This window comes from Octodon degus, unplaced genomic scaffold, assembly GCF_000260255.1.
Source record: "Octodon degus isolate 3935 unplaced genomic scaffold, OctDeg1.0 scaffold00049, whole genome shotgun sequence".
NCBI classification, from domain to species: Eukaryota; Metazoa; Chordata; class Mammalia; order Rodentia; family Octodontidae; genus Octodon; species Octodon degus.
The window spans coordinates 4,225,995-4,246,338 of record NW_004524625.1 but is presented as its reverse complement, the minus strand read 5'-3'; the positions used below and the strand labels follow the sequence as shown (position 1 = coordinate 4,246,338).

The window sequence follows — 20,344 nt, the reverse complement described above, 5'->3', positions numbered from 1 at the left end:
ATATATATATATATATATATATATATATATATTCTTACCCAAACCAGCTCTGCTTATGTAAAGTCTTGCAAAGGCCGCTTACTCCAAGCTAAGCTGCTGTCACACATTAAGCACTCTGCGGCTCTGTTGTATGCAAAGTCCTATTGCACTCATATTTTCATGTACAAGTAAGACCATACCTCAGTTTTATAGCTGAGGAAGTTAAAGCTTCCAGCAATTAAGTGATGTTAGTTTTACGTATCTGATAGGATAATATCCAATCATTTAATCGAACACTAACCTAGATGTTACTATGAAGGTATTTTGTAGGTGTAAGCAAATTCTAAGCTGACTTTAAGCACATTATCCTCAATAATCTGGCGGGCCTTGTCCAATTAGTTTTTTTTAAAGGATCGAAAAACAAAATACAGGTTTTCTGAGGAGGAAGAAATTCGACTGCTGCTTTTAGCTCCTGCCCAAGCCTTTCCAGCCTATGCGCCTGCCCTACAGATTTCAAACTTGCCTAATCAGCCTCAGCAGGCATAAAAGCCATCTCCTCATAGTACAGACGTACATTCGCGGTAAGTGGTCTTGTTACAGGAAACAGACCACACACGGACACCCAGGAGGCTCAGAAGGCAGTTTATTACACCGCCAGGCTTCCAACTAGGAGCTCACCAGCCAGCCCCACAGGCCCACGTCAGGGCTTTTAAAGGGAAAGTGAGAGGGGCGGGACCTAGGCAGACGTGGCGCATATGATTGGAGGGCGGGTGACGTCACGGGTTGCCAGGAAGGCCGTCAGTTGCAAAGACAGGGTTTACGTAAAGGGAGACGTGTTCTGCTGTCCAGCCTGCTGGACGTGCCCGCTCGGTCTCGGCAGGCTTTTACTCAAAATATTAGTTTTCCCCTTCAGTCTGCCTTACTTTCCCCATCACTGGAACAAAATATCTGACAACCTGGAATTTAAAAGAAGAGAGGTTTACTTGGGCCCCCAGTGCTTTGAGGACTCGGTCCCGTCCCCTGGCTTCAAGACAGGAAGAGCATGCTGGACGCATCTGGCGAAGCAGAGCGAGAAGCGGGGGGCTGGATGGAGACTCACCCTTTCGCGTAGCTCCCGGGCCTCGCAGGGCCCACCGCCTAACCTCGCATTCCCGGGAACTTAGCAGGGGGTTGGCCCGTGCGCAGAAAAGACTGTGCAGCTCTGACCATTCACCTTCCGGAAGCCGCGCTCTGGACACACGAGGCTTCGGGAGGACGTTCTAGACTTGCACTGTAACGAGGTCCCTCCTCAGGGAGAATCCTGACTAACTCGCTTCCCAAGACTCGCTTCACAGGGCTGATAAAGACCCAGCTGGAGTTTGCACCTAAATCCATCCGACTTTTAAGGCTCGTTCTCCCGCAAGCACACCGGAAGCCAATTGAGAGTGACAGAACACAGAGGGGCCAGGTCTCCGCCCCATACCCATTTCTGCATTGGATCCATCACTTCCAGGATAAAATAAAAATTCCTAGCATGACCTCTCTTTGCACATATCTTTTGGGTGCAAATGACAGAAAATGCAATGCAAATTTAAGAAAAAAAATAAGAGCAGGGCATGGTTTTGCATGCCTATAACTATATAGTGAGCTAAAGGCCAGCCTGAGCTACATAGAAAGACCCTGTCTGAGGGGGAGAGAGGGAGAGGGAGAGGGAGAGGGAGAGGGAGAGAGAGAGAGAGAGAGAGAGAGAGAGAGAGAGAGAGAGAGAGAGAGAGAGAGAGAGAGAGAGAGAGAGAGAGAGAGAGAGAGAGACGACTCAATAGTTTATGCCCCGTGTCAGGCATGGTGGTGCACACCTGTAAATCCCAGCACTCTGGAGGCTGAGGCAGGCGATCTTTGCAAGTTTGAGACCAGCCTGGGGTACAGAGTGAATTTAAGGCTAGCCTGAACTGCACAGGGAGACCGTGTCTCAAAAAGGCTAAATAAATAAATAAATAAATTTATTGCTTTGTAAACGAGAAGTTCAAAGGAAGTGAAGCACTGGTTTCACCAGGAAAAGTTCTCTCTTTGCATCTCTCAACTCTCTCTCTCTCTCTCTCTCCTTTTCATTTATCAGAGCTGGAGATGGAACCCAGAACCACGCAAAAAAGGCCAATCCCTTTTTGGTCATGTTGTCCCTTAACAGTGGCAAGATAGACTTTGTTGTTCCCACCTACTACTTCTATGTCAAAGTTCAACATGAAAAAAGAACCCACTTCCCACATATCTCAAGCCCAACTTGTAAGAAACACTGAGCCTTGTCATCTCTGACTGGTCTAATGTGAACATACGTTACTGTCATCACAGATGCTGCAACCATTGCTTGGTTTGGATGCAGAAATACAAGATGCAAAAAATGCAACAGAAGAAAGATGCAGTGGATTGGGGAGATGGTTCAGCGGTCTTAGTGCCTGCCTGGCCTGGGTTCGATCCATGGTATGGCATGTCGTGCCGACCCCCAGAACCAGTCGTGGTAGTGCATGCCTGTCATCCCAGCACTGGAGAGGCTGAGACAGGAGGATCACTACAAGTCTGAGCTGTGTAGGGAGGCCCCGTACCAAATAAATTTAAAAAAATATTAGAAAGATACAATGAAAATGTCCAGCAGATTTGGTGAATATGGGGACAGAGTATCAGAAATTGAAGACAAGGTAGATGTAGCAGATTATAACCTGAATAATACCTAAAAATGATATGATAGCATGCAAGTTCTATGCTGTTTAATATGGCAAAACAGGCAAGAGAATTGTTATGAGTCTGAAACCAGCCTGGGCTACAAAAGCAAGACCCTGCCTCAGAAAAGCAAAGGAATAAACAAAAAGTCAGAAAAACAGGAATAAAGGAAAAGTTAAAAGATGACTCAGAAGATGTAAAAATTTACTCATTGAAATAATAACAGAACAGTTTCTAAATCTAGGGAAATAATTCAGTGTTCAAGTACAGCAGGGAAGCTAGGAATGGAAGTGCATGCCTGTAATTCCAGCACTCAGGACGCTGAGGCAGGAGGATCTGCTGTGAGTTGGAGGCCAGCCTGGGCTACATGAGTTTAAAGCCAGTCTGAAGTGTATAGCAAGATCGTATCTCAAAAAGACCAAAAAAAAAAAAAAAAAAAAAGAAAGAAAAAAAAAGTACAAGAGGCATACAAAACTCCAAATAGCCATGATCAGAAAAATAGTTCTCGGGGGCTGGAGAGATGGCTCAGTGGTCTAAAGCACCTACTTGAAACAAGCTTGGCAAAGCACAGGGACCACGGTTCGATCCCCCAGCACCACATGCCAGCCAGCCCCGCCCCCTGGTGGGCTGAGCTGGCCACACACACACACAATAAATAAATGTAATAAATAAATAAATAAATAAAGTTGTCAACCTAACAACCGTGTGTCACAGACAAAAAGGCACACACTGGTTTAAAAAAAAAAAAAAAAGAAAAAGAAAAATAGTTCTCCACAACACATCATAATCAAAATTCCAAAAACTCAAGACAAGAAGAATACTAAAACTGTTAGAGAAAAACAAGATGTTACTTATAAAATACAGTAGACTTCCACACAAACTAGAAAAGCAAGAGGAGCTTGGAGTCACGTTTTTCAAGCCCTGAAAGAGAACAGTTGTCAATCCCGCAAGTAAAGATTTTTCATAATAAAGAAATGTATTACCACTAAATCGGCAATGCAGAAAATAAACATTCAGGGAAATGCTAGACAGAGATAGGGAGATCACCAGCACCAAAGAGCACCCCGAAAAGTATATATCTAACTTGGGAAAGCAAACAGAATGAAAGGAGACCCAAAGGATCAGCACTGGAAAAATAATGCAACAAGATTCAGTAAATACCTTACAATAGCTGGGCGTGGTGGCACATGCCTATAATCCCAGCACTCGAGAGGCTGAGGCAGGAGGATCTTTGCAAGTTTAAGAGAGCCTGAACTGCACAGTGAGACCCAGTCTCAGAAAGACAAAAAACAAAACAAACAAAAAGGCTTACAATAATAACTGTAAACATAAATGGTCATTGTTGGGGTTTTGGGGGGGGGGCATTGGTACTGGGGTTGAACTCAGGACCTTGTGCTTGCAAGGGAGGTGTTTATGCTACTGAGCTATATCCCCAGCCCAACATGAATGATATTAACTTCCCAATCAAAAGATGCAGACTAGCAAACTGAATTTAAAAATACCTATAGAGGCTAGGGAGATAGCATGGCCCTGGTGCACTGTGCTGGCCACCAAAACTGGGCGTGGTGGTGCACGCCTGCCATCCCAGCACTAGGGAGGCTGAAATAGGAGGATCACTATGACTCCAAGTTGCATAGTGAGACCCTGCACCAAATACATAAATAAAAGACTTTTTAAAAAAAATTTAAAATGCCTGCAGGAGACATACCTCATCCAAAAGAAAGACTAAAGTTAAAGGATGGAAAATGATGCTCCATGCAACTGGAGCCCCAAAGCAAGCAGAAGTAGCTATCTTATGTTCAGACCCAGCCAAGTCAAGCCAAGTCTTTTTAGAAGCAATGAAGACTGTCAAAGCACACAGGTAAAGGAAACAATTCAACAGGAGACAACAATTGGGCATATCTATGCACTGAATGTCAACTCAGTAAAACAAAAGCTTCTGAAAATAAAGGACAGGTAAGTATCAGTATAATCATAATGGAGAATTTAATTCTCACAATTTGGTTAAGCAGATAAAAAACTTAACAAAGAAATATCACAATTAAACTGTATCACTGAACAAAGGGACTTACTAGATATCTACAGTAATTCTTCTAACAATGAAAGAATACATATTTTTCCCCACAGCACACAGAGTTTTTCCAAAATAGACCATATCCTCAGCCATAAAATATGCCTAAGTAAATACAAAAGAAATGGAACAAACCCCCTGGATATGATGAGATCACAGTGCAACTGAGCTAGAAATTCACAATAAAAAAGAAAGAAAATGTACATACACATAGATATTAAACAATAACATAACTAATCAGTACAGCATAGGAGAAACCAGGGGAAAAAATTAAAGTTCTAGAATAACATGACTATGGAAATAAAATATGCCACTGTTATGGTTTGTGTCTAGTGTTCCCCCAAAGCCTCATGCAGTCGTGGGGCGGTTTTTAGAGTTTGTGATGAACTCGTGATCCAGTGCTGGGATTATGGGTGTGAGCGCTACACCTGCCCTAGGGCAGATAGCCTGGATGCGGTACAAGGAAGGGAGAGAGGCTTTCTCTCTCTGCTCCCTGCTCCTGCAGCCCTTGCTCTTCATTTTTTGCTCTTTCTGTTTTCTGCCGCTTTGTCATGTGCCACCCTGCCTTGGAGGCAGACGAGTACGAATTAAAACCTCCATGAACTGTGAGTTAAATAATTTTGAGTGTTGGGTGTTTTGTCCCAGCAACAAGACAGAAGTGACTGAGACAGGCACAACCTACAGGACGCAATAAAAGCAGTTCTGAAAAGAATGTCGATAGATGTGAATGCATACTTCAAAAGAGCTGAACAATCCCAAATAAACAACCACATGATGTATCTCAAGGACCTACATGGGCTGGCCAAATAGCTTAGCAGATTAAAGCATCTGCAAGCAGGCACAGGGGCTGGGACATGGGCATGCTGAGACATGGGCATGGTGGCACACGCCTGTAATCCCAGCTCTTAGGAGGCTGTAAACAGGCGGATCACTACAGTCCAATCTAGTAGTGAGTCCCTGAACAGCCTGTAGACCCTTGCCTAAAATACAAAACAAACAAACAAACAAAAAATCAAGATCAAGGCCATGTATGGTAGTACATGCCTATAATCCACAGGCAGAGGCAAGAAGATCGCTGCAAGTTTGAGGCCAGCTTGAACTACATGGTAAGACCCTGTCTCAACCACCTTCCCCAAACAAATAACCAAAAAACAAAACAAAACAAAAAAACAAAAAACCCTGAACAATCCAAATCTGAAGTTTAAAAAGGAAAGAATTTATAAAAATCAGAGAGGACATTAATACAACTGAGACTAAAAAAATATGAAGGATCAATGAATCCAAGAGTTAATTCTTTGAAAAGATAAAGAAGATTGATAAACCCTTTACCACTCTTGCCAAAGGGGGAAAAAAAGCCATATCAATGAAATTAGAAATGAAATAGAGAAATCAAAACTGACACCACCAAAATCCAAAGAATTATATGAAACTACTTTAAAAATTTGTATTAAAAAATTGGGGAATCTAGAAGAAATGAATAAATTTCTAGATATACATCAATGCTAAAATTGAATCAAGAAGATAAAAAACTCTAAATAGACCAATAATCAGCAATGAAAAACAGGCAAAATTAAAAACTGTACAACAAAGAAAAGTCACAAACCCAATGAATTCACTGCAAAATTCTATCAGAACTTCAGGGAAGGTCTAATGCCAGTACTCCTCTGTCTTAGTTACATTTCTCTCATTGCTGGGACAAAATACCTAACACCCAAAATTAAAGAAGGAAAGGTTTATTTAGCTCACAGTTTGTGAAGGTTTCAGTCCATACTTGGCTGGCTCCAAGGCAGAGTGACACATGGCAAAGGACAGCAGTTCATGGCGGCAGAAAACAGCAAAGAGCAAAACGGAGGAACAGTGGCCACGGCAACAACGAAAACAGACAGCAAGTCTGCCTCCCTTCTGTTATATTCAGACTCTCTGCCCTGGGCCAGGGGTAGCACTCACACCCCTAATCCCAACACGGAACATGAATTAATCACAAACTCTAGAAGTCTGTCCTATGACATTCTGGGGGGACAGCTAGACATAAACCATAACATCCTCCAATGTCTTACTGAGATTATAAGAGCAAGAGTATGCCCAGTCATCTCTGCAAGAAGCAAAAACCTGATAAATAACAGGAGCTGGATTCGAGCAGATAGGGAAGGGACACCTGTGGAAACAAAATATTGGTGAGAGAGTTGTCCTGTCCCTTCCCTCCCCTCCCTAGTGACCTGGACGAGGACAAGGGAAAGTCACAGAGGTAGCACATGGCCATGGCTCCTGCCTGAAGCCCACCCAGGATCTGCCTGGATTTCCCATCCCCTCAGAAGTCATCTGCCCCCAGCAGCGGGGGCTGTGAATTTCACCATGAAGGAGTGGGCTTTTCCAGGTCCATTTCCAAAGAAGCTCTACAGAAGTGTGATGTGGGAAACCTTTAGGAATGTGTCTGCCATAGGAAGAAACTTGGATGACCAGCACATTGAAGATGAGTACAAAACTTGCTGGTAAACTGTAAGTGGAGACGTAGACAAATGTTGTGTGTATAAATAAGTAGTTCCAGGGACAAGCCAGATAGCTCAGCAGACGAAAGCACCTGCTCAGGCAGACACAGGGCCTGGGGTTCAATCCCTGCTGTGCCGTGCTGGCCTTGCTCCTAGGGCACGCGGAGACAGTGATTGACACTGGACATGGTGGGAGCTATAATCCCAGTGCTTGGGAGGCTGAAACAGGAGGATCACTGTGAGTCCGATCTACATAGCGAGACCCTGTAGATCTTGTACTAAATACATTATATATATAGCTTTTTTTTTTTGGTGGAACCGGGGATTGAATTCAGATCCTTGCGTTTGCCAGTCAAGCACTTATCCTACTGAGCCATCTCCCCGGCCCCCATTATATATATAGTTTAAATGTGGGGAAATGGTTTCTTGGACTCTAGTTGCTAATATGCACATGAAATTTGTTGGTATAAAATCTGGTGGAAATCTTTCCTGCAGAAAAGCCCTCACTGCTCATTCATCAGCAAATGTGCCCATCATAGCTAACACTGAACTCAAATCATATGAATATCAGAGATTTGAAGGGAAGCCATTTAACTGTAGCAAACATGGGAAAACCTACACTGACAGTGTTTGCAGAAGAAAGAAATGACAAATCCTGGAGAGAAGCCCTACTAATATATGCACTGTGGAGAAATTCTAATCTGATTTCAATGAAGAAAAGCCCTTTGTAAGACTGGGCATGGTGGCACTTGCTTGTAATCCCAGTTCTTGGAAGGCTGAACACAGGTGACTCACTATGAGTCCAATCTACGTAGTAAGACCCTGTAGATCCATAGACCCTGTAGCCCCTATAGATCCTGAAGTAAATACAAAAAAAAAAAAAATCCCTTCTGGGCCAGCCAAATAGCTCAGTTGATTAAAGCACCTGCAAGCAGGCACACAGGCCAGGGGCTCGATCTCTGGGTGTGTCATGCCGGCCCTGCCCCCGGGGCATGCTGAGATGGCAATTGAGACTGGGCATGGTGGCATGCACCTGTAATCCCAGCTCTTGGGAGGCTATAAACAGGCGGATCACTATGAGTCTGATCTAGTAGTGAGAACCTGAACACCCTGTAGACTTTTCCCTAAAATACAAACAAAACAAAAGTCCTTCATATATAAGCAAGATGTGAAAGCATGCATTACATCCAACTGTGTTCAAATCTGAGACAGAAACCATAGTGAACACCTACATATGTATACAATGTTGAAAAGATTTTAATACTCATTGTGATATTCAGATATATGAAAAATGCAGACAGGTGTTGTGGCACATGCCTATAATTTCAATACTTGGGAGGCTGAGACAGGAGAATCTGTGAGTTCAACATCAGTATAGGTTACACAGTGAAACCCTGTCTCAGAAAACAAAACAGATGGTGTTGGGGAGATAGCTCAGTAGGATAAGTGCTTGCCTGGCAAGCGCAAGGCTCTGAGTTCAATCCCCAGTTCCACCAAAAAGAAAAAAAAAAAAAGAAACCCAGATACATGAAAAAGTTCATATTGCAGAAAATCTCTATTTATGTAAACACTGAAAAATCTTTCATCAACAACACTTCATTGGCTAATCATAAAAGAACTCACATTGAGAGGAGATACACAGTCATTGTCAACTGTGTGGAAGAACTACATTGGGGAAAACCCTGTGTGTGTAAGCAATGTGGGAGAGCTATCAGCACACACCAGAATTGAGACGTGGAAGAACTCACATTGGGAGAAACCGTGCACATAAGCAATGGGAGAAAGCCTTCACAGCATGCTCTTGTTGTCAAATGCACACTGTAGAAATGCAATGCATGTGAGCCATGTGGGAATGTGTTCCACGGGGATGGAGCACACGCGAAGTAGGGGCAGCTTGGTGTGGCACTGGCACACCAGGCCGTGGGACCAGGAGTGTGGTCCAGCCTGGTGAATTGCTAGCACACAGGGAAGATGTCAGTACTGTAGTTCTTCAAGTTGGAACCGGGTGGCCACTGGTGCTCCACCTCTTCTCGCCCTTGTGGACTGGCTCCACTCATGGCTTCCATTTCTCGGTCACTGTCCTCATCTCTTTCATACAGGGCCACTAGGACATTCTTGAGCTAATCCTGTATTTCGTGGGGAATTCAGTCAGCTCAGAGTCTAGGCACTGGGGGAGATAGATTTGCAAGGGCTCATGTTGACCAAGTGAGATTTGTGGGCAGGGTCCACTTTGTGGCAAAGGAGTGACAGGAAGAGTCAGTGGTCTTGTTCTTACTGTGCCCCTTCTCAGGCTCACCACGGAGTCAGGTAGGTGGTAGGGTCCTGGCACAGGAACACAGAGCATTGGCTCATCTAGTTTGCACACCTTGCCATGCATGCAGTGATGGTTCTGGCAGACATTTTCAGCCACCACCACCTCTTCTATGATTGCTTCACTGCCTTCCTCAAGTTCTCCAGCTTTCACCTCGACAGGACTGTCCCCCAAGACTGGCTCTCTTGGCCATACAATCCTTCTCTGTTAAATGCTTGGTAGTGATCTCCAAGGTAAGGTTCAGGGCCTCATTTGATGTAGTAAAACACATCAATAATACCATGCATCAGATGAAAAAGAAAGCAAGGGCTGGGACTATATCCCAGTGGCACAGTGCCTGCCTGAGTTCGATTCCTCATACCAAACAATTAAAAAAAAATAAAATGAAAGCAAGAGTTGGGTGGCTTCACAGTCACAGGTACTGGGAAGCTGAGGTGGGAAAATCACTTGAGCCCAGGAGTGTAGGCAATGTATCGAGACACTATCTCAAACAAAATAAACAAAAACAAAAAATAAATGAACCCCACAGTGAGTGACATACTGAACTGCTGCAACCAGATTAAAATACACACACACACACACACACACACACACACACACACTAGACAGCTGGTATCAATCTCTGAATGATCATATGGAGAAATGGTGAATTTAGTTTTGGTTGTACTAAGTTTGAGGTGTGTGGTAAGCAGAATAATGGCCGAGGATAGCCACATCCTGCCCCCTGGAACTTGTAAACATCGTATTAATTGGCAAAATAGCCTGCACAGATGTGTTAAGAATCTTGAGATGGGGATTATCCTAAATTATCCCAGTGATCCCGAAATACAATCTCAAATAACCTTAAAACAAGCAAATAGAAAGAGATTCTTCCTCAGAGGAAGATTTAACTACAGAAAAGTAAGATTGTGAGGATGGAAGCAAGTTGGGAATGTTGTGAAGAGGCCAAGGAATGCAGACAAGTCCTAAATGCTGACAAGGTAAGGGAAACAGATTGTTCAGTCTCCAGAAGGGACCAACTCTAAAGACACCCGACTTTAACTCAGAGAGAGCTTCACACTGCTAGTGGACAAAACTCTTAAAAGAATAAAGGTTTGTTTTGTTTCTTTGGTTGGTTGGGGGTTTTGTCTACTTGAGACAGGGTCACTATGCAGTCCAGGCTGCTCGCTTTGTAGCCCACGCTGGTGTTGAAGTCCCAGTGAGCCTCGTGGCTCAGCCTCCCAAGTGCTGGGATCGCAGGCGTGCACCACTACGCCTGGCTCAAGTGGTGGTGTTCTAAGCTACTAAATGTGTGGTAATTCGTTCAGCAGCAACAGGAAACATGTGTAAATGCTTTGAAACACTTAAGAGGACTGGAGATGTAGCTCTGAGGTAGAGCTTGCATGTGTGAACCCCAGGCTTGCTCTCCAGCACTACAAGGAGAGGAAAAGGAAGGTAACACCTAAAAGCTGTCAGCTACCCTTGTAGTTGAAGTAGTTTGTTAGACCTACCTACCGAATTTTAACAAGATCCCCTGGTTAACTGTACATCAAGTAGAAGAAGCAGACTGCAGTCTGCCTCCAGAGTGGGTACTGCTCGGGCAAGTAAGCTCAGCCCCCTCGCAGCACGTAACGGCTTGCACCTCTGGACCTCGGCTTCTCTACCTCGATTTCGTTTTCCATCACAGGCGCCCACCTTGGCCCCTGAGCAATGTTCTCAAGTACTTTGGGAGGGGGTTTCGGGAATCGAGCTCAGGACCGTGCACTCACCAGGGAGGCCCCCGTCGCGGAGCTCTCTCCCCAGCCCTCTCAAGTACTTTTATCTACTATAACCAACAGGTAACAGGGTCTCTGCCCTCCACTAGCACTCTGAGCGATAAGACAGGGTTTTCTCTAACCCATGTATGCTGACGACCAGACACTCTGATTAGAAATATGAATTAGCAAATAAAGGTCAGGCACAAAAGCTCGCGCAGGTGCAGTTGAGCCCTCCTGGATTTGGAGCTGGACGAGCGGTGGAGAGCGTGCGCGGGAACTTTAAGCACCTCCGCAGGTAGCTAGCCGGCGGAGCGGCAGGGCGCATGCGCACGCCGCGCAGGCCCGCCTCGGGGACCCTTCTGCGCATGCGCGGGGGCCCGGAGCGCCTCGATTGGCTGAAAACGCGCGGTGTGTGGCGATGGCGGCGTCCGGCCCCGTGCAGGGGAGCGGCAATTGGTTTTCGGCTTTGGCGCTCGGAGTGAGTCTCCTCAAATGCCTGCTCATTCCCACCTAGTAAGGACTGCGCGGCCCTGCGCTGGGCGCGGAGACCCCGGGGTGGGGCGGGCGGGAGACGGACGTCCGCTCCGCGGAGGGGACAGGGACAGGGGACGGGACGCCGGGCTGTGCGGGCGTCGCGCCGCCCTCGCTGCGCTGCTCGCGGCTCAGGTCGTTCCTTGGCTGGCCGGCTGCCGTTCCAGCGCCTGGCTGGGGCGAAGTCGCTTGAAGGTTTCCGAGCGCACATCGCGCGGTGGGGCTAGCGTGGTGACCGAGGCGTCGCTGCGCGGGCTCCGGGGCGCTGAGGTGAGCGCACGAACCGGAAGGCTCAGGCCGTGTTGAGACCTACGAAGGAGTTGGGTGTAGTGGCGCGCCCTGTAATCCCGTTCGGAGAGCCTTTTCACTAATTTAGATCTGGCAACTTTTTTTTTTCTTTTTAATGTATTTAGTACAGGTCTACAGACAGGGTCTCACTACACAGCTGGGACCCACAGTGATCCTCTTGTTTTCAGCCCCCCAAGCGCACCACCACACTCAGATCTGGCAACTTTTCTGAAGGTCTGACCTTCTGACTTGCGGATGTTTCAGGAATATGTAACACCTGTTTGTGTCTTTATAGGATAGTGAGCTGTGATTGTTTAGAAGATGTCAAACCATTTAACAGTATAACTGTGGAAATTAGAAATCGATAAAAGTTTTAAAGTCTAATTTTACTTACCTAACTGCTTTGAGTAGCCGTTCTACAGATTTTGAAGTACACCGAAACTGGCTTGCTATCACTCACAGTTTGCCGCTATCACAGTGGTATTATGAGGTAAGTTTTAATTTTGTGGGGTTTTTTTTTAGATGATTTATAAAACCACATAAACATTACTGGTTACAACAGGTTTTAGGGCTGGGAGGATAGCAGCAGTAGAGCTCTCAGCTGGTGTGTACAAGACCCAGGGTTTGATTGTCAGCACCAGATACAGTTAATCTATATAGAGACATGCTGGCACCTGCCTGTCATATTTGTATGTGAGAGGCTGAGGCAAGGAGATCACTATGAGTTTGAGGCCAGCTAGGGCTATATAGCAGCCTAAACTACATAGCAAGACCGTGTTTTCCAAACCAAAAAAAAAAAAAAATCTTTATAAAAATTGTATGCTAAGCCAGATGTGATAAAATATGCTTGGAATGTCAGCCCCATAATAGGGTAAAGCAGGATTGTGAGTTCAAGGCCAGCCCAGACTACAGTAGCAAGCTATAGGGCAGCCTGGACTTTATAGTGAGATCCTGTCTACAAAAAGAGTTTGGGGGCTGGGGAGATAGCTCAGCGGTCTGAGTGCCTGCCTGGCAAGTGTAAGGACCCAGGTTTGATCCCTGGTACCCCATGTCGGCCACTGAAACCGGGAGTGGAGGTACACACCTGTAGTGCCAGTGCTGGGGAGGCTGAGACAGGAGGATCAGTATGAGTTTGAGCTGCATAGTGAGACTCTATACCAAATAAATAAATAAAAGATTTTTTAAAAAATTTTTTTAAAGTTTTGTTCTTGTCTCAATTCTGTCTTGGAATTTTACACTTCGTAGTGAATGCATTCACTGTGGAGAGCTACTGCATGTACATAACACATCTTCATCCTTTGTCCTGCTTCCTGACTTCAAAATAAACTCGCCAACCAGGCAGAGTGACTCATACGTGTAATTCCAGTTTCATGAGGTGCTTAATACAAGAGGATCACAAGTTTGTTGCCAGCCTGGACAGCTTAGTGAGACCCTGTCTCAAAAATCAAATGGAAGAGGCTGGAGGTCAGTGGTACAGGGCTTGTCTAGCACATGTGTCACCCAGTCCCTAGTGTTACCAAAAGTTTCCCAAGCTCTAAACTCAGAATTACAATATCTCTACACTCTTTGAAGGAACACGAGTGGGAAAGAAGAAAAATTGGAAAAATAGAAAATTCTGCAGTCAGTAACAAGACACTTGGCAAAGGCCTCATGTGACACGTACAGATTTAAAATGAATCACTTCAAACATTCTATTTCTTATGTTGTATAATTTTATTATTTTTATTTATTTATTTTGGCACCAGGCATCGAACTCAGGACCTTGCATTTGCCAGGCAGGCATTTATGCTCCTGAGGTATCTCCCTGGCCCCGTTTTGTAATTTTATTAGGAAAGGAATAACGAAATATTATATGTAAGCATCATGTAATATACAAAACATTTTCTCCTATTTATAAAATCCCTTACTTACATGTGTTACTTCATGAGCAACAGATGTTACCTCAGAAATGTCCTGATCAAATATAGTACTTTGTTGTCAGGAATTTTTTTTTGTATTTGTTGCAGAGTCTTACTATGCAGCTCAGACTCAGTGATCCTCCTGTTTTCAGCCTCCCCAGCACTGGGATTACAGGCATGTGCCCCCACATCTGGACTGGGTCGATGGCTCATTGCACCTGGGGGTGGGGCCTGCATTTCATGTGGTGCCAGGGATCGAACCCTGGGCCTGCGCTTGCCTCAGCAGGCACTTACACCACTGAGCTATAGGAAAATATTTTTTAAGGCAAGTTTTCTATGAATTGTTGCCTTTTGGGGAATGTGTTTTGTATTTTTTAATGAAAAAAAAAAAAGTGCAGTAGTTCTTTGGACCGAGAAAGCCTAAAAACAACTGTCCTAAGTGACTCATTTTATTTTCATATACCGCTACTATAGACTACTGAGAAAGTGATTGCGTTAGTGTACAGTGTTTCCATTTGCGCGTATGGATACCTACAGGAGGCTGGTGTGCAACCTCGTGGTCAGCGCTTGGCCTGGGCTGGACTCCAGCCTCTGCTGCTACCTCTTTTAGGACAAGGTCTCGCTATCACCGTGCAGCCTGGCTGCATACGTGCAGTGATCTCAGCCAGGATCACAAGCGGGTGCCACCACAACTAGCTTAATCTCTGCTAGTTGTTAGGCTGGTGGTCGTGGGCAAGACGTGGACCTTTCTGTGGACCTTTCAAAGCCTTGATGTCCCCAGTGTGAAATGACAGTTATCAGAGGAAATGACGGTGCCGCATCTGTGGCATTTAGCAGGGTGCAACAGCAGTGCTCAGTAAACCTTAATTGATAATGACCCTCAGGCTGTAGATAAAAGGCTGTCTTGCCATTTCTTCATCTGCATACTCCTTAAAAAGCTGACTCTTTGGGGCTCCCTTTTTGTCCTTTTCTTTGGACCTGTTAAATTCTTTTGGGATGGCCTCTCCTAACATTCACCACTGCTTATTATCATAGTACTCCTAAAAGCATGTTCGTGCCAGACAGGTCTCTCCTCTCTATTTTAGATAGAAAAAGTAGCTGTGACTGACTCTAGTAATAGCACATTTTTTCCTCCTGCCAACAAGGACCGGGAACCAAGAAGCAAAACTAAACGATTTGGCAATCATTTACTTAGGCTCGCGGTGGGAGATAAGGCTGGACAGGTGTGTGCGGCCGGTCAGGGGGGGCCTTGTGCTATCCAGGTTAGTGGATGTGGGAAGAGTGGATACAGGTGGTGTACAGAGCTTCTGAGTAGTGTGACAGAACTGGGGACAGCGGAAGCAGCACAGAACAGTTGTCCTGCTCAGGCAGCACCCGAGGTCCTCAGATGCTACCTATGACCTATTTTAAAATAATGTAACTGAGCCAGGCAAAGCGCCCTGCATCTGTGGCCCCAGCAGACTGGAAAGCTGAGGCAGGAGGATTAAAGTTCAAGCCAGCCTGGGCAGCACAGCAATTGTATAACTGGTCTCAAAAACAGAAAAAGGAGATTGGAGATTCAGTTCTGGGCATAGCCCTGGATGCAGTTCCCAGCACCACCAAATAATATAAATGAATAAATAAAACGATGTCAGTAAAATAGGATTGAAAAAACTGTGATAAAATAGCTCTTAGAGGGTAGATTGAGGTGTGACATTTCCAAATGTGGCTGAAAATTGCAAATGTTAAGTCCAAATTGAAGTTGAATTTCTTAGAATTAAGTGAACAGAAATTTCTAAATTTTTTATTGCTCATATCCTAGCAAGAAATGTTTTCACAGTTTCTCATGCACTATGTCTTATAAGTAATTTTCTTTGCACAAGAATTTTTCTGAACTAGAATTCTATTTCTAGAATTTCTGATTTTTCCTTTCAGTGGCCTATTTTGTTTATAGTCCACTTTGGAGATTTGGTATCAGGGAAGGAATTTTTCTTTTTCTTTCTTTTTTTCTTTTTTTTTTCTTTTTTTTTCTTTTTTTTTTTTTTTTGGCAGAACCAGGGGTTGAACTCAGGCCTTTAACACTTATTCTACTGAGCCAGCTCCCTGGTCCCTTGGGGAAGGGATTTTTCATGAAGTCATGAAGTAGAGCTCACAGGAGGGTGTGGCTTAGAGCCTGAGTGCCTGACAGAAAGCCTTTGGGTTTGCCTCAGGCCATCTGAGTCTTACAGGTTTTTTGTGGGGTTTTTTGTATTTTAGGGAAGGGTCTACAGGGTGTTCAGGGTCTCACTACTAGATCAGACTCATAGTGATCCGCCTGTTTACAGTCTCCCAAGTGCTGAGGTTACAGGCAGGCGCCACCATGCCCAGTCTCAATTGCCTTCTCAGCGTGTGGGTGGGGGCAGCACAGCAGGCCCTGGGATTGAACCCCTGGCTCCTGTGCCTGCTTGCAGGCACTTTAATCCACTGAGCTATTTGGCTGGCTCAAGTCTTTTAGATTTTATTCCCACAAGAGGAATGAACAGGCTAGGACTTCTCAGAACCTAACATTGAGTGTCATTCATCTTAAATTTTAATTTACTCATTAATGACTGTTCACTCATTTAACTAATGGTTACTTAGTAATAAACATCATATCCAACAGTTACTTTAGGATACAGCAACAAAGGATGGTTTTTATTCTCAAAGATACCAGAACCTAGTGAAACAAAGGATAAGCCACGATTTTATAACATTTTGTTGTACATAAATATATTTTATATGTATTCACTTAATCTTCCCGTCTCATTTTACAAGGAGGGGAAATGAGTCTCTTAGGCAGAACTCAAACCCAAGCTAGTGATCACTTGCTATGCTACAGTTCCTTATTTTTCCCCCGGTACTGGGGATTGAACTCAGGACCTTGTACTTGCCAGGCAGGCACGTATGCCACTGAACTATCTCCCTGACCCTTCCTTTTTCTTTTAATACTTAGATGAGTAGAATTGTATTATAACCAACTTCATTATTTCAGTTTCAGATTAGGCAGGAATGATGGCATGCATCTGTAATCCCAGTATTTAGGAGGAGGATTATAGCAGGAGGATTTTTATGAATTTGAGGTCCACCTGTGCTACATAGCAATGCTCTTGTCTTAAAAAAAAAGTTTCAGATTAGTATCTTTTAAAGTATGTTTGCCTCTTAACACACTGCCGATCTTATGAAAGAACTTTGAAGACAAGCTTTAGTGTTCTGCTCATTCTTACATAGAAATTGCTGTATATATATTTTTTTCTTTCCTATTTCTTCTTTCTCTGTCTTTGTTGTTGTTTTGGTTTGGCTTTGAGGCAAGGTCTCACTTGGTAGCTCAGGCTCACCTTGAACTCACAACGTAGCCCAGGCTGACCTTGAATTCACTGCAGTCCTCCTGCCTCAGCTCCTAAGTGCTGAGTTGGGCATTATTTTAAATGCAATCTCATTTCAATGACATTTTTAAAACCATACAGTGTGGGCTGGGGAGCTAGCTCAGCGGTCTAAGCTCCTGCCTGGCAAGCACAGGGATCCAAGTTTGATCCCCGGTACCACATGCTGTACCAGCCCTAGAACCCTGGCCCCCAAAACCAGGCATGGTGTCATATGCCTATAATCCCAGCACTGGGGAGGCTGAGACAAGAGGATCACTATGAGTTGAACATTAAAAAAATGTATTAAAAGCAAAGTGAAAACTGTTAAGTCTTTGTACCTTCTTTATTCAGTTACTTAGGATGTGTTGTATCTTCAATTTTTATCACAGGCAACCTCAGAGTGGACCTTGGATTACCCGCCTTTCTTTGCATGGTTTGAATATGTCCTGTCTCATATTGCCAAATATTTTGACCATGAGATGCTTCATGTCCATAATCTGAACTACTTCAGCACAAAGACCTTACTTTTCCAGAGATTTTCTGTCATCTTTACGGATGTTCTCTTTGTGTATGCTGTCCACGAGTAAGTCTTAACAAGCGTCATCTTGTGTGGTGGTATCCCCGACCATCCCCTGGTACCAGAAATCGAACTCAGGACCTTGTGCTTGCCAGGCAGGTGCTTATGCCACTGAGCTATCTGCCCTGTGCTTGTGCAGCCGTATTAAGGAATATAGTATTAAGTAGCGTTACCTCTCTACAGTGTTGACTGACTTAGAGGAAACAAAGCTGGCTCGGCTGTAGTCTTAATGATTCAGGAGCGTTGGTGAGCTTCGCACTGCAGGAGTTATGCCAGTGAGTAGCGCAGCAGTCTTGTGAAAGACGTGGGACAAGGGGGTGTTGCAGAGCAGTGGTAGAAGACGAAAGTGTGAATGATGTGGCGAGAGGTGGCCTTCTGGGACCGTCTCTGCTGCGCAGGTAGTTCCACATGCGTTCAGTCTTCCTTTGCAGAAGATTCCTGTAAAGCTCCTGTGACCTGCACTGTCGTCTGGGACACACATGCACACTCTCAGAGGCGCCCTTGTGCATGTGTATCCTCCTTGCTAACCTGCTAGCCACAAAGCCTGCTCTCAGGAGATTCACATTCTTGTAGCTGCTTTTGTTTTTTTTGGTATCGGGTTGAACTCAGGACCTTGCGCTTGCCAGGCAGGTGCTGTGCCACTGAGCTACATCCCTGGCCCTCTACCATCTTGCCTTTGGTTGTTATTTTTGCATCCTTTTCTTCATGAGAACTTCATTATTTTAGATATTGTTACGTTTTTATTTTATCTTTTTCTCAGTACTAGGAATTGAACCCTGGGCCCCACTCAAGATAAGCATGTGCTGTACCCAAGCTATACGGCAGTCCTTGTGTGACTTTCTCTTGTGCCCTCTCAGATTTCAAAATCCTTTCTGGGTCTGAGTGGCTGTTTTGAAGTTCTAGTTTTATGAAATGAAGACTTGTTTCAGATCAGTATAGCTGAGAAAGAGACATGGAACAGGTGCTGAGGTCTTTGCCACCTTTTTAAGAAACGAGAATGGCCGGTGAATGTGCCCTGCTGCGCCCTGCGGGAGGAGTGAGGACTAAGCTTCCCTTTCCGATGTCTCCCTGCAGGTGCTGTAAGTGCGTCGGTGGGAGACGAGCGAGCAGGGAGCTCACCGAGAAGCCACAGTTCATTCTGTCCGCGTTGCTGCTCTGGAACTTCGGGTTGTTGGTCGTGGACCGTATCCTTGTTGTGCTCTGTGACATTTCTTTTCCAGGGTAGCCTAAGCAAGACGGACTCTTTCTGTGATCACAACAGTTAAGTGTGAGCTGTTTTTGAGAGTGGGAATGGAGGAAGTTACGAGCTCCCAAGACTCCTCTCCCCAGCTTTTCTGGATTCTGATTATAGAACACTTTGACCCGGCACAGTTCCTGAAGCATGAGAAGCAGGGAAGCCATCAGCAAAACAATTTTCTAGTATGGAGCATGTGAATTGTCTTTAGACTAACCTAATACTTACATTAAATGGTTTTTTTAACATTTTATTCTAAATTTTAGAGTAGGAAAGGGCTTACCATGGTCTAACATGTGGAAACAGCCTGACCTTCCTGCTTTTCTAGGAAAACAAACATAAGAAAATTTTCTGGTTCTTAAGCATAAATTGTAGTTATAAACCTTTCTAGGATATGTCTGTTTATAGAAAACTATGCAGGGCATGCTGGTATACTCCGGATCCAGTATTCCAGGAGGCCCACGCAAGAGGGTGGCACGTTTCAGACCACCCTGCAACTTAACCTGTCTCAGAAAAAAAGGTGGTGCGGGGGCTGCTGGGGTGTAGCTCAGCACAGCGTGCCCAGGTCCGTCCCCAGTACAAAACACACATTGATGAGAAGTCCAAACTAGTAGTAACATTTTCGTCTTTACCTATTAAGAAAGCATTTGTAAGCTATCTCAAAATTTTTAAAAGAGCTGAGTTGCCAGGTGAGCACACCTATAATCCCAGCACTCAGGAGGCTGAGGCAGGAGCATTGCTGCAAATTGGAGGCCAGCCTGGGCTCCAGAGTGAACTCAAGGCCAGCTACACACCAGAGACCATCAAGAGAAACAGGAAGAGGAAGAGAGAGAAAGGAAAGGAAAGGAAAAAATAATAATAAAACAGAGGCCAGCTGCGGATGGAAGCTCCTTTCCTGGATGGGCTCTGGCGGCTCTCAGGGCCTCCCTACCAGATGACATGAGGCGAAAGCACTGATCCAGGGCTGTGAATGGGTGGCAGATCCACTGCTAGGCTGTAAGGAGCATTGTCTGCGCCTCAGAGAACTTCAAGAAGTGGCCATGGGCCTCCTTCCACGTCATTCGCTGTGGGTGTTTTGTTTTTGTTTTCAAATCAAATTGGTAGGACAGTTTCAATAATTAACACATTGCATACATTCTTCCTAGTGGTTAATTGCTGTACAAGATGCAGACATGATATTCTA

General features: G+C 44.8%; 1 protein-coding gene across 1 annotated transcript in view; it reads left to right on the top strand.

Annotated features, from left to right (window-relative positions):
• Nucleotides 1-11,692: 11,692 nt before the first annotated feature.
• Nucleotides 11,693-20,344, top strand: part of Alg8 (ALG8, alpha-1,3-glucosyltransferase) — a 27,361-nt gene continuing 18,709 nt past the window's right edge. Inside the window, exons 1-4 of the mRNA XM_004632598.2 lie at nucleotides 11,693-11,787; nucleotides 12,505-12,583; nucleotides 17,740-17,933; nucleotides 19,002-19,111. Coding sequence (XP_004632655.1) covers nucleotides 11,693-11,787; nucleotides 12,505-12,583; nucleotides 17,740-17,933; nucleotides 19,002-19,111 — 478 coding nt within the window. The remainder of the gene's footprint in view (nucleotides 11,788-12,504; nucleotides 12,584-17,739; nucleotides 17,934-19,001; nucleotides 19,112-20,344) is intronic.